The 13516-nt window shown below is 39.8% G+C and overlaps 1 protein-coding gene across 2 annotated transcripts in view; it reads right to left on the minus strand.

Annotated features, from left to right (window-relative positions):
• RPA1 (replication protein A1) overlaps nucleotides 1–13516 on the minus strand; it is a 74640-nt gene that overhangs the window by 14146 nt on the left and 46978 nt on the right. For both annotated transcript variants that reach the window (XM_078437588.2, XM_078437589.2), the window contains 7 exons: nucleotides 8448–8540; nucleotides 5481–5616; nucleotides 3757–3859; nucleotides 1588–1656; nucleotides 1256–1448; nucleotides 957–1096; nucleotides 98–246 (listed from right to left, as the gene is read on the minus strand). In XM_078437588.2, coding sequence (XP_078293714.1) covers nucleotides 98–246; nucleotides 957–1096; nucleotides 1256–1448; nucleotides 1588–1656; nucleotides 3757–3859; nucleotides 5481–5616; nucleotides 8448–8540 — 883 coding nt within the window. The remainder of the gene's footprint in view (nucleotides 1–97; nucleotides 247–956; nucleotides 1097–1255; nucleotides 1449–1587; nucleotides 1657–3756; nucleotides 3860–5480; nucleotides 5617–8447; nucleotides 8541–13516) is intronic.

The following is a 13516-nucleotide window of genomic DNA, read 5'->3' on the forward strand; positions in this document are numbered from 1 at the left end:
GCAGACAGCTCACATACTGATCATAAGAACCAAAAGAGCCACTTCTTCTCAAAGGCCGGGCTCAAATGACCCCTTGGTTTAGCCCCAAAATACCTACCATCCACGAAGCTTATAGGCCTCCGGGATGTCAGGATTCACAATGACCGTGCTTGAAGACAGTACAGAGAGGCTCCGTCCACCAAAATCAGAAACTCTGGCTCCTTTGATAGCCATCACAGGTTGTCTAGAACCATCAAATCTATCAGCCTGGGTAACAACAAAAACACCAATCAAATACAGTGAACAGGTGTCACTGTCAGGAAGAACACACAGAACATGTTTATAGAAAACAAGGAACACAGTCAATAGTAGAATAAATGCAATAAAATAGTACATGGAGTCTATCCAAGTTAACCTCACTCACAGGAATCTGTTCAAAGATACATTAAAACTAACCTAGGGTTAGAAGAAAGATCACCTCTCTGTATAAAACTTAAATCATAGCATACCTCACAAAAGTAAATCAAATAAAGAATTTCAAATATTCCCTAGACAGCTCAATCCTTCATTAGGAAGGGCCTACATGGCCAAGGCCCCACAACTCTTTTTTTTTTTTAATTTACATCCAAATTAGTTAGCATATGGTACAACAATGATTTCAGGAGTAGATTCCTTAGTGCCCCTTCCCCATTTAGCCCATCCCCCCTCCCACAACCCCTCCAGTAACCCTCTGTTTTCCATATTTAAGAGTCTCTTCTGTTTTGTCCCCCTCCCTGTTTTTATATTATTTTTGTTTCCTTTCCCTTATGTTCATCTGTTTTGTCTCTTAAAATCCTCATATGAGTGAAATCATATGATTATTTGTCTTTCTCTAATTTCGCTTAGCATAACCCACAACTCTTAAGACAAGACAGCCACGCAGCTCTTTACATCTCTGCCTTCTGCACACGCTCTGACTGCTCAGTACAAATGCTCACATCTTCTCCCCACAGAGTAGTGGTCACCACTTTCCCCGACATGTCCATCAAATAGATGTCTCTCTTCGAAACTTCTCTGTTGTTAGACTTCACTGTGATTTTGGTGGCATCTTCATAGCTCTTGCAGATCCCAATTATGTCTAAAATACAGGCACAATGTGTTAGCAAAAAACGGTCAAAGCTCCCATTACAGCATGATCCAAGGTTGAATGGCGAGCACTTAAGCCTTACATTTCCCTTACATGTTGCAAACAAAAACTAATAATCCCAACTCTCTTTGCTCTCATTTGCAGGCTTACCTATCAGAGAATCTTTAGACTTATTCTCCAGGTCACCAATCGCTGTGAAATCAAACTGAACTGTTGGTAAGTGATGACCATCTTCACAGGGCACGACGGAAGTCTCATTATTGAAGGTCATCTCATAGTCATTTTTAACAGCTGTGAACTGTTTGTTAGCAATCTTCAGGGTGCCTTTAGAGATGTAATAGACCTGCAAAAGAGGCCAGGTGTGGAACGTGGGTAGTCTATCAGATTAAACCACAAATTCCTCACCACTACACCGTTCTCCAAAGGACGAGAGTCCCCCATGCCACTCAACTGTTTCAGTTCTCAACGCGACACCACCATACCTTGTTCATGTCAATAAGGGGAAAAAACTTGTCCACTTGCTCGTTGAAAGCAGTAGCTCTGATTTCACCCTGCAGAAACAAGCAAGAACCGGTTAGAATTGTGTCCATCAGGTTTTACCACTGAAAAGCAGGACACTGTGGTGTCAAAATGACATCTTTAAGCAGTAACACAAGCACAAATGGGATGTGTGAGAGGTCTACAGATGCCCCAGAAACACGTATTTTGTGGTCACACATTCAAGCTATTAACCCCAGCCAACAACTTGGGTTTAACTAGCTGATCCTGTTACGGTGCTTTATGAACCTCAAATTAGAACCCTAAAAACAAGGCAAAACAAAAAAACCCACGATGAACCTAGTGATTTTAATATTCTGACAACAGAAATAAAAACAAATTTTGAACACTGACACGAATGAAGCCCACAAGGAAGCGTGATGAGCCAAATGAATCACCAGCTGCCCTCACGTTGGCGTCAAGCGAGGGATATATTCGGGAGTCACTGTCAAAATGTTACAATAAGTCACGTTTTCAAGTTGCTTGTGATTTGATTTTCACTTTACTTTTCTGTCAGTCAAAGTACTATAGATGGGGACACCCGGCTGGCTCGTTGGTGGAGCACGTGACTCTTGATCTCGGGGTTGTGAGTTTAAGCCCCACGCTGGGTGTAGAGATTACTTAAAAATAAAATCTTCACTTAAAAAACAAAAACAAACTATAGATGGATAAGAAACTTAAAAAAAGGCTCAAATTTTTGCCAACTGACAGATCAGACCAATAATTTGGTAAAAAATTAGGTTCTGATACTGATTCTGCCATCACACAGTCAATACATTTGGGATATCACTCCATCTTCCAAAAACTAAAAACCCAAAACAAGCCACCAATTTTCCCCCGCCCTTGCAGAAGTTTGAACCAATAGGATATAGGCAGCAGCTTGAAAACAATGTGTGAAGTACATACTAGGAATTATAAATAAAACTAACAAACAGCTAACGAGACTGTTGAGAGATTCCACAACTTGGATGTTTTGTCTCTTCATCATGCTTTGGTTTTGTTTAAGTATAGAGTTTGCACAGCCAGAATCCATCTCCCACAAAACCACTCACTTTTCTTTTTAAAAAAAAATTTTTTTTTAACATTTATTTTTGAGACAGAGAGCGAGCGAGCATGAACGGAGGAGGGTCAGAGAGAGAGGGAGACACAGGATCCCAAACAGGCTCCAGGCTCTGAGCGGTCAGCACAGAGCCTGACGCGGGGCTCGAACTCCCAGACCGCGAGATCATGACCTGAGCCGAAGTCGGCCGCTTAACCGACTGAGCCACCCAGGCGCCCCAACCACTCACTTTTCAAGGTGGCTGTTATATGCCTTCTGCTGTGGCCCAAAGCAACACTTTGCTCATAACCAGACATCACCTCTCAGGGCTTCAACTTAGCCTGCTAACAAGTCAGACAGAGTGTCTCTGCTTTCTACTGCTCATGAGGCTGCTTATACATTTAAAAAACTAATTATTGGGCACCCTGGGTGGCTCAGTTGTTAAGCATCTGACTTCAGCTCAGGTCATGTTCTCACGGTTCGTGAGTTCAAGACCAACATTGGTTGAGCATGAGCCCCGCTTCTCTCTCTCTCTCTGCCCCTTGCTCACCTGCCTCCGCCCCCAAACAAACAAACAAATAAATTTCTACAAATGCTTTCATTTAAAATCAAGGATTTTAGAAGTGCCTGGTTGGTTCAGTTGGTACAGCGCGTGGCTTTTTCTTTTCTTTTTTTTTTTAAGTAATCTTATCTCTACACCCAACGTGGGGCTCAAACTCACTACACCGAGATCAAGAGTCACATGCTCCATCGAATGAGTCAGCTGGGTTCCCCGAGCATGTGACTCTTGATCTCAGGGTCATGAATTCCAGGCCCCTGTTGGGTGTGAAGCCTATCTAAAAACAATAATTTAAAAAAATTGCTTTTCAATAAAGTAAAATAAAACGAAGGATTTTATTTAAGACCTTTAACCCTTTGCACACAGAGAGCCATCAAAAGAATACAGACAGGAAAAACCACAATAACAATCATGTTTATTTTTGGCCTACTACTGTTCCTCATCTCATAGGCCTGCACAGAGATGAGCCCTCTGTTTCTTAAGCTCCTCCTATTTCCCCACTTGACAAATACTCACACTTTCATCAACTAGTTCTAGGGAGAAGAGCTTCCCTTCCCCCCGGGAATTACTCCAGGTACGGATCTGACTTTTGTTGGTAACTCGAGCACAGATAGTCCACCTAGAAACCAAACAGATTATGTTAGTGCTCAGTCTTACGTGGGAAATGTCTAAAAGGGTGCCCTATTATCTTCCTATAGTCTTTATCTTATGCATATTCCATTTTTCAATATAAGCTGTATTTTAATCCAGCTAATTAAAACCCCAAGAGGACATACAGGTTTGACAGTTTATAGAATAAGCAAGTAGTAAAACATACGAGATGATTTAACAGTAACTCATTCTCCTGTCAAATTAGTAAATTTATAAACCCTCTCCCTTCTCCAAAAAGCATCACCAAGGCAACGGTATCCCCTTAATGAAAGGTTCTAAGCTAGAAAATGCAGTAATACCAGCAATTATATTTTGCCACTATTTTCAATTATGGGAACTGATAAAACTGGTGTCAAACTTCTGTCTCCATTCTAACACACACTGAATATAAATACAAAATTATGGAACACGGTATTGGTGAGCTACCAAAGGAAAACACACCAAAGTACTATGACCTCAGACAGAGGCCACTAAAAAAAGGAGGCACAAGATTCAATCAATATCTAGTCTTGGTGCCTATCCTGGTTGGCACGTGTTGGGCACATTAGTTACCTTACTCCTTACCCCTACACTGCAAAGAGTTGAAGAATGAATAAAAACATAGCTGAAAGAACTCTGAAAAGAGAATTCACTCATTCTCAACTGCTAAAATCAAATGGAAAAGAATTATAAGAAATATCCAGGGGTACCTGAGTGGCTGAGTTGGTTAAGCGTCTGACTTTGACTCAGGTCATGATCTCATGGTTCGTGAGTTCGAGCCCTGTGTCGGGCTCTGTGCTGACAGTTCAGAGCCTGGAGCCCACTTTGGATTCTGTGTCTCCCTCTCTCTCTGCCCCTCCCCCACTCATGAGCTGTCTCTCTCCCTCTCTCTCTCTCTCTCTCTCTCCCCTTCAAAAATAAATACACATTAAAAAAAAAAAAGAAATATCCATTCAGGGTATAGTAATGCAGTTATACTAATAGTACAGATTTTTTTAGTCACCTAAATCATACTAACAATTTTTAGACTAAAAGTCACTTATTTATATGATGAGAAGATGAAATGTCTTCTGAATTACAACAAATATTAATTTTTTACTCCTGATGATAAATGGATTTAAGGCATTAAATATTTTTCAAATCAAATTCTTTCAAAATTAATGAAACTCCATAATCTACAGTAGATTGCTTTTCTTGCCTTTTTTTTTTTTTTTAAACATTTATTTATTTTTGAGAAAGAGTAAGCTGGGGAGAGGCAGAGACAGAGAAGGAGATACAGAATCTGAAGCAGGCTCCAGACTCTGAGCTGTCAGCACAGAGCCCAATGTGGGGCTCGAACTCACAGAGCGTGAGATCATGACCTGAGCTGAAGCTGGACGCTTAACCGACTAAGCCACCCAGGAGCCCCATTCTTGCCATTCTTTTATGATAAGAGAGTTAATGGTTGCCACAATTTGTACCCTCTTCCCCCTCTGGAGGGAAAAAAAGAGATGAAACTTACTTTATGTATGATAGCCCTGAAGTTCGCATATACATAATGCAAGAGCCCATAATAACCCCTAGCATCATACTGTAAGTACATTCTGAACGTACTCTATGGAAAAACTCACTTGGATTGGTAAGGGGTGAGGCTGGCGATGGGTACCACTTTGACCTGTGTTCCTCCAGAACCTGTGTTTGCTAGGTTGGTAGCTCCAGCTTTTCCAAATATCTTTGAGGCACCATAAGTCTTAGATGCAGTGGAACCTTTAAAAACAAACACAAAGAAGGGCAATCATTGGTCTACATAAATTTTATGTAAGTTTTGTAATAACTCTCAATTACTGAGGTGTTGCTCATGAAATCATACAAAATGAGAGGCAACGAGTTTTTCCTTTTTATCAATCAAGAGATATGGACATCAGAGACCAAAACAGGCAGCTAGAAAAGAGATGGAGAATGAAGGCTGGGCACACAGAAGCTTACTACTTTATTTGCTGACTTAAGCTATGACTGAGGTCAAGATGATAATAGTAGTGAGTCCAGACACTGCTCTTTCAGAGGCCTGTCCTTTTTAACTTTTTTAAAAAATTTATTTTGGGAGAAAGGGGGGGGGGAGGGAGGGAGGGAGGGAGGGAGACAATCCCAAGAAGGCTCCACACTGCCAATGCAGAGCCCGACACAGGGCTCAAACCCACAAACTGTAAGATCAAGAATCGAAATCAAGAGTTGGATGCTCAACTGACTGAGCTGAGACTCATCCTTCTTAAACTATCTTCTTGTATCAACGGGAGACATAATGGGTCAGAGAAAGAAAATCAACCAACATCCTTGACTGGTCAAACCAACGGCAAGTCACTGCATGTATAAGAAAAAAAAAAAAACAGAAGCGGGGCGCCTGGGTGACTCAGTTAAGTGTCTGACTTCAGCTCAGATCATGATCTCACCATTCATGAGTCTGAGCCCCGCATCGGGCTCTGTGCTGAGAGCTCAGCCTGGGGTTGCTTTGGATTCCGTGTGTGTGTCTCTCTTTCCGCCCCACCTCTGCTCGGTCTCTCTCTCAAAAATAAACATTAAGAAAAAAAAGCAGAAGAAAAGGTTAGGAGGTGAAGGACACAGTAGATGAACCATCTGAGGTGAAGGACACCAATACCTATCACAAATATTTTACCTCAAAACATCTTCAGAAAACGCACTGTTCTCAACTGGTCTATAGGACTGAAAGGTCTACACTGAAGTCTATGCGACTGGGTTTAGTTGGGGGCAAAGGGCAACAATCAGTTTTTGGTTCAAGACAACCAGGTGGCTGGGAACCAAGATCCCTTCTGCCTCTTTACCCAAGCCTAAGCAGCTACTGTGCACTTGGAAAAAAACAGGTAATTAAAGCTTATAAACACTGGAATTCCTTTATATGCACAGTTTCTATAAAGTTTCAACCTCCAAATTCAGAAAATGTAATTTAGTCCAATTACTTCAAATCTTCTCTATCAAAACATTTCTTTAGAATGGAATTTTGCTAGAGATGTAAACCTACCATTATTCAGCATTTATTTACTGAGTTTGTACAACCTGTAAGACATTATTCTAGGTATTTGTAGCATTACAAAAAAAATTTTTTTTTAATTTTAGAGACAGCATGTGCATGAGCCAGGGAGTGGGAAGAGAAATAACCTTAAGCAGGCTGCACGCTCAGCCTGGAATCCGATGAAGGGCTCCTTCCCACAACACTGGGATCATGACCAAAATTAAGAGACAGACACAACTGACTGAGCCCCAGTCACAACTGACTCAGGTGCCCCAGTATTTGCAGCATTTAATAAAAACCATACAGACTGTCCTAGATCTTAACAATTTCCTATTCTAACTGAGGAGTCAAGAGAGAACTACACATACAACAGTAATAATTGCATCAAGACTATGCAAGGAAGCAAGTGAACTTCGCAGAATACATGTGTATATGCATACGTAATATCATCAAGAAGATAGTTATACAAAACATGCTTCCCCTCAATACACACCCAGTCTTTTTTTCTTTCACCACCCAGTCGATGTGTGTTTAAAAAGCATTAACTGACTTTTAAAAATAAATGTTAATATAAGCCAAAGACAGACAACTGGGAAAATAAATCTGTGAGAAGAAGGAAACGAACAATATACGATTTGCATTTCAGGCTTAAGGAAGTGACTTTTACATTATTTACCATGTTAGTATATCTATGCCACTACCTCCTTCAACAGAACATAATTTGAGAGTTGTGTATAAATAGATACACGTATACAGGGGAGCTAGATGGAAGGTAGACTGACAGATATTGCAAGATAGATACAAACATCAAAGAACAATGACGTCCCATGTCCTGAAAGTTTCACAGCCACCTTAGTGATGCCTTAACCTTGTTTTTCTTAAAATCTCAGCATTTAAAATTAGCAATTAATAGTTGAGAGGAAGAAAGGAGGGGGTGTATGAGACACTGTGACAGAAAAAAAGGACCTCTAAAAATAAATCCAACCAAATTCCACACATCATCATTCTCAATAGTAGTTCCTAAAGTGAAGGCCAGAAAGTAAACAAAATGATTCCATTATAGCCTCTCAGGACCTACTGCAGAGAGTTAAAGGAAGAAATGATTTCTCATCCATGAGACTGAGAAGCAGAACCTATGACCGGTATAAATGATACCGTCTTCACATTAAGATAAATACCCGTGAGGGCCCCAAATGGGAAACTTGGAGAGAGACAAGCGAAATTCAGTTAAGGGGATTCCAAACAGTTAAAAGGTGCAAATTTAAAAGATATGTAAATTCACAAGTCAAGAGAGTACAAAACGTAAGATGTGAGAAACCACCAGATAAACTATTAACAGAGAACAGTGTATCATTCTGATTAAAACAGGCATATGAAGTATCTTTAAAAGTCTATCTTTAATCATTTTTTCAATCACATACTTTACTGTAAGAATTGGAACTATCCTTTACAAGAAGCAACTAGCATGAATGACATTTTGAAAACTCCCTTTAGTCCCAGGTTAAATTTCTAAACACTACTCAGAAGCCTGATACATATAATTGGCACGTGTCCTCACACAGTAGTAGCTTACCCATCCCTGAGCTCCCATTCTGTTGCTGGGGCTTGCTGGCTGGCGGGTTGGCTGCTGAGGCCGGAGAAGGAACTACCTGCTGCTGCCCGTGTCCTGGGAACCCAAAAAAAGACAACTTTAGTGCAAATAATCCAGCTTTAAAGATTTAAACTTAAGCAGAAGAAATACTCCAAGAAAGTGTAATTTTTTTATTTCGTTAAAGACTCTCATGGGTCAGAATTCATGCTGTTGCATTCAACTGCATGCAGTCAATTTGCTAGGGGTTCACTTTTGTTTTCATTATATGAAAGGTTGGCTCCATTCACCTTTCACCTGTTTATAATTGATAGCTTTCAGTTTTAATGAGGTTCTCCCCTAAGGCCTTGCCCATTTCTCCTGCCTGAACCTGAAGTCAAGTCACTGGGCTGAATCGGTGACATTACCACTATTTCCATAGCAACAAATCGATGTCATCAACAGAACTGTGTTCACGGCAGGATCTATCAGAAGCAAAAGCTGGGTGGTAAGAAAAACCTAAAGGCAGTTCAATTGTCTCTGAAGTGCTCCTGCTTCAAAGGAAAAGGAGACATTCAGAAAGGATTCTACCCTTTCCCTCCCAAACAAAGCCACCTTATTTTGAAACCGACAGTTGGTGGAAAATGAGAGTTGAAAGAGGCTTAGGTACCGTGAAGTGCTAGTGAACTGTCACAGCAGGGAGAGATGAGATGGGGTTCAGAAGCAGGTGTGTCAAGGAAACAGGAAGATTAAAAGGAAAGGAGGGGAAACGAACATGTCTCTCAAGCAGAAAATAAGAAATACCATACCACGAGAGTATTTATTTGCCCTTCACCCTTTCTACAAGTGCTTTAGGAGTTGAAAAATGTTAAAACTGCAAAATATACCTAATGTGAAAAAAATAATAGATTTATGGAATTTGATTTTGCCTTTGTGGTGGGCACTAATTTAGGCTGTTCACACAAATACAGCTCAAAAAGATTTCCTAGAAAGTCCTACAAACAAACATGGTGAGCACTGCTGAAAAGGCTCCCCACCCACCACCTTGTCTCTGCCTTCTCCAATCACTAGGCTTATTCCTGCTGGGCTTCCCAAGGCTGTACCTCGAACGGGCCTATTACACCCTGACTTCATTTCCTTCTGCCAATATTCTCTTAACTAGTACAACAAAACGAAGAGCTAACCGTGCCATTTGAGTAAAATAAATTTAGCATAAAATTAAAAAGGTTAAAACAGAATTTCTTATTCTTTAGTTCTTCCTACGGAGGGAAACATTGAGACCTTGCTTATTTCTTTTCTTTAATCCCAATTACCTATTTCACTCATTCCCCCCTCCACCTCCTCTCTGGTCACCATCAATTTGTTCTCTGTGGTTGATTCTATTTCTTGGTCTCTTTTTTTTCTTTTATTTTTCTTTCTTAAATTCTACACATGAATGATGTAATATGGTGTTTGTCTTTCTCCTACTCACTTAGTTCACTTAGCATTATACTCTCTAGCTCACTCCATGTCGTTGCGAATGACAAGATTTCAATCTTTCTATAGCTGAATAACATTCCATCGTATATATGTGCATACACACACACACACACACACACACACACACACACACACACCCCACATCTTCTTTATCCATTTATCTATCAATGGACACTTGGACTGCTTCCATAACTTGGCTACTGTAAATAATACGGCAATAAACACAGGGATGCTTGTATCCTTCTGAATGAGTGTTTTTGTATTTCTTTGGATAATACCTAGTAGTGCTATTACTGGATCCCAAGGTAGTTCTATTTTTAACTTCTTGAGGGAACCGCCATAAGGTTTTCCACAGTAGCTGCCCAGTTTGCATTCCCACCAACAGGGCAAGAGGGTTCCTTTTACTCCTCATCCTTGCCAACACTTGTTTCTTGTGTTGTTGGTTTTAGCCATTCTGACACGGTATGAGGTGATATCTCATTGTAGTTTTGATTTGCATTTCCCTGACGATGAGTGATGTTGAGCATCTTTTCATGTGTTGGCCATCTGTACATCTCTTTTGGAGAAATGTCTGTTTATATCTTCTGCCTGTTTTTTGGCTGTTGAGTTGCACATATCAGTTCTTTATATAGTTTGGATACTATGCCTTTCTTGGGTATATCATTTGCAAATATCTTCTCTCATTCCCTAGATTGTTTTTTAGTTTTCTTGACTATTTCCTTCAGTATGCCCAAGCTTTTTATTTATAAACTGTAGTCCTAACAGTTTATTTTTGTTTTTATTTCCCTTGTCTCAGGAGACACATTTAGAAAAATGTTGCTATGGCCAATGTCAAAGAAATTCCTGCTTATGCTCTCTTCAGGTCTCACAACAGGTCTTTAATCCATTTTGAGTTTATTTTCGTGTATGGTGTAAGAAAGTGGTCCAGTTTTCCCAACACCATTTGTTGGAGAGACTGTCTTTTTCCCATTGTATAGTCTTTCCTCCTTTGTTGAAGATTAATTGATCACATACTTATGAGTTTATTTGTGGGTTTTCTTTTCTGTTCCACTGATCTGTGTGTCCATCTTTGTACCAGTACTATACTGTTTTGATTACTACAATTTGTAGTATAACTTGAAGTCTGAAATCATGATACCTCCAGTTTTTTCTCTTTCAAGACTGCTTTAGTTATTCAGAGTCTTTTGTAAACATTCCACACAGATTTGAGGATTATTTGTTCTAGTTCTATGAAAATTACTACTGGTATTTCGACAAGGATTGCATTAAATCTGTAGATTGCTTTGGGTGGTATAGACATTTTAACAATATTTGTTCTCCTAATCCGTGAACATGGAATGCCTTTCCATTTCTCTGTGTCATCTTCAATTTCTTTCATCAGAGTTTTATAGTTTTCAGGATCCGGGTCTTTCACCTCTTTCATTCAGTCTATCCTAGGTATTTTATTATTTTTGGTGCAATTGTAAATGGGGTTGTTTTCTTAATTTCTCTTTCCACGGCTTCATTATTAGTGTATACAGATTTCTGTACAATGGTTTTGTATCCTGTGACTTCACCAAATTCATGTATCAATGCTAGTAGTTTTTGGTGGAGTCTTTAGGAAAGTTTTATTTCTTCCTTACCAATTTGGATGCCTTTTATTTCTTTTTGTTCTGAGAGACCTTACTTACATAGAAAAAAAGAGCCTAGATTTTTTTTTTTTTTTTAAGTAGACTTCACACAGGGCTTGAACTCATGACCTTGAGATCAAGACCTGAGCTGAGATCAAGAGCTGGATGCTTAACTGACTGAGCCACCCAGGTTCCCCAAGAGACTAGATTATTGATAATGAGTTTTTGTGATACTTTTTAGTTTTTCCATCATCTCTGAATTTACCAAGTGTCATATGAAATTGCATGGGAAAACTGCCCTTCTTTGACAGTGTATCTAGTGATGGAACACTTTGAAATTTTAAAGTAAACTGTTTCTTAAATCGGTAGGGAAAAATAACTGGAAAAAATAAAACTATACTTATTGGGGCTAAGTAACTGGAAAAAATAAAACTATACTTATGTGCTTCAAGAAATATATTCAAAAGAATCAAAAGATTTAAATATTTAAAGATGGAGCCATAAAAATATACAAACTCCACTCCACCTAGTTCCACTGTTTCAAACACATCTCAAGTCCCTTCTTCAGTATCATGCCTGCTTCTTCAAGTATCTTGCTGAATAGGACACGGTCATGGGATCATGCTGATCTCTTAACACTTAATTTCTATCACAACATAACTAACCTTTATGAGGTAACTAGAGTGATCAAATTACAGCAACAGAAAACACAACAGTGTTTACTAGGGACTGGCACGAGTAGGGAATGGGGGATTATGGTCTAATGGTTAGAGTTTCAGCTTGAGATGATGACTGAAAAAGTTCTGTAGGGGTGCCTGGCTAGTCAGTCCTGTCAGTGGAGCATGTGACTCTTAATCTCAGGGTTGTGAGATGGGGCCCCATGCTGGGTGTAGAGATTACTTAAAATAAAATGTTAAAAAAAAAAAAGTTCTGGAGATGGATGGTGGCGATACTTGCACAGCTATGAATGCACTGAATGCCACCAAACTGCACTTAAAAGATGTAAATTTTTTTCTGAGTATTTTACCATAATTTTCAATAATATAACTTGCCTATTTACCTATTCTAGGTTGAATTTTTTTTAGATATTTTAACATATGAGTTAAAGCATTATTTTTTTTTTCATGCTAGGGATTTTTAAAAATGTTAATTCATTTTCGGGGTGGCTGGGTGGCTCAGTCAGTTGAGCATCCGACTTCGGCTCAGGTCATGATCTCATAGTTTGTGAGTTTGAGCCCCATGTAGGGCTCTGTGGCGACAGCTCGGAGTTTGGAGCCTCTGTGTGTGTGTGTGTGTGTGTGCATGTGCGTGTGTGTGTGTGTGTGTGTGTGTCTGCCCCTCCCCCACTAGTGCCCTGTCTCTCAAAAATAAATGTAAAAAAACCTTTTTTTTTAAATGTTTATTTTTTTTTAAATTTTTTTTTTTTCAACGTTTTTTATTTATTTTTGGGACAGAGAGAGACAGAGCATGAACGGGGGAGGGGCAGAGAGAGAGGGAGACACAGAATCGGAAACAGGCTCCAGGCTCCGAGCCATCAGCCCAGAGCCTGACGCGGGGCTCGAACTCACGGACCGCGAGATCGTGACCTGGCTGAAGTCGGACGCTTAACCGACTGCGCCACCCAGGCGCCCCTTAAATGTTTATTTTTGAGAGAGAGCAGGCGCATGAATGGGGGAGGGGCAAAGAGACAGAAGAGGACAGATGATCTGAAGTGGGCTCTGGGCTGACAGCAGGGAGTCCAATGTTTTCCCCTCTTATTTCAACTATTTGGAAATATTTTATATTTGGGTAAGTTGTCTAGCTATATACTTTGCATTTCTCTATTTTTTTCTTATCCTTACTGGAAATGGGGGTGAACAACTTAAATACCAAACTGGTATTTGAAAGGAGAGTGTATAAGGCATATGGTAAAAAGTGGGGTTGGGAGAGAGAAGATTTGATAGATTATTAGCACCTGCAAATGAAATACATATATTTTTTAATTAT

The sequence above is a fragment of the Panthera onca genome, chromosome E1 (assembly GCF_046562875.1).
Source record: "Panthera onca isolate mPanOnc1 chromosome E1, mPanOnc1 haplotype 2, whole genome shotgun sequence".
NCBI classification, from domain to species: Eukaryota; Metazoa; Chordata; class Mammalia; order Carnivora; family Felidae; genus Panthera; species Panthera onca.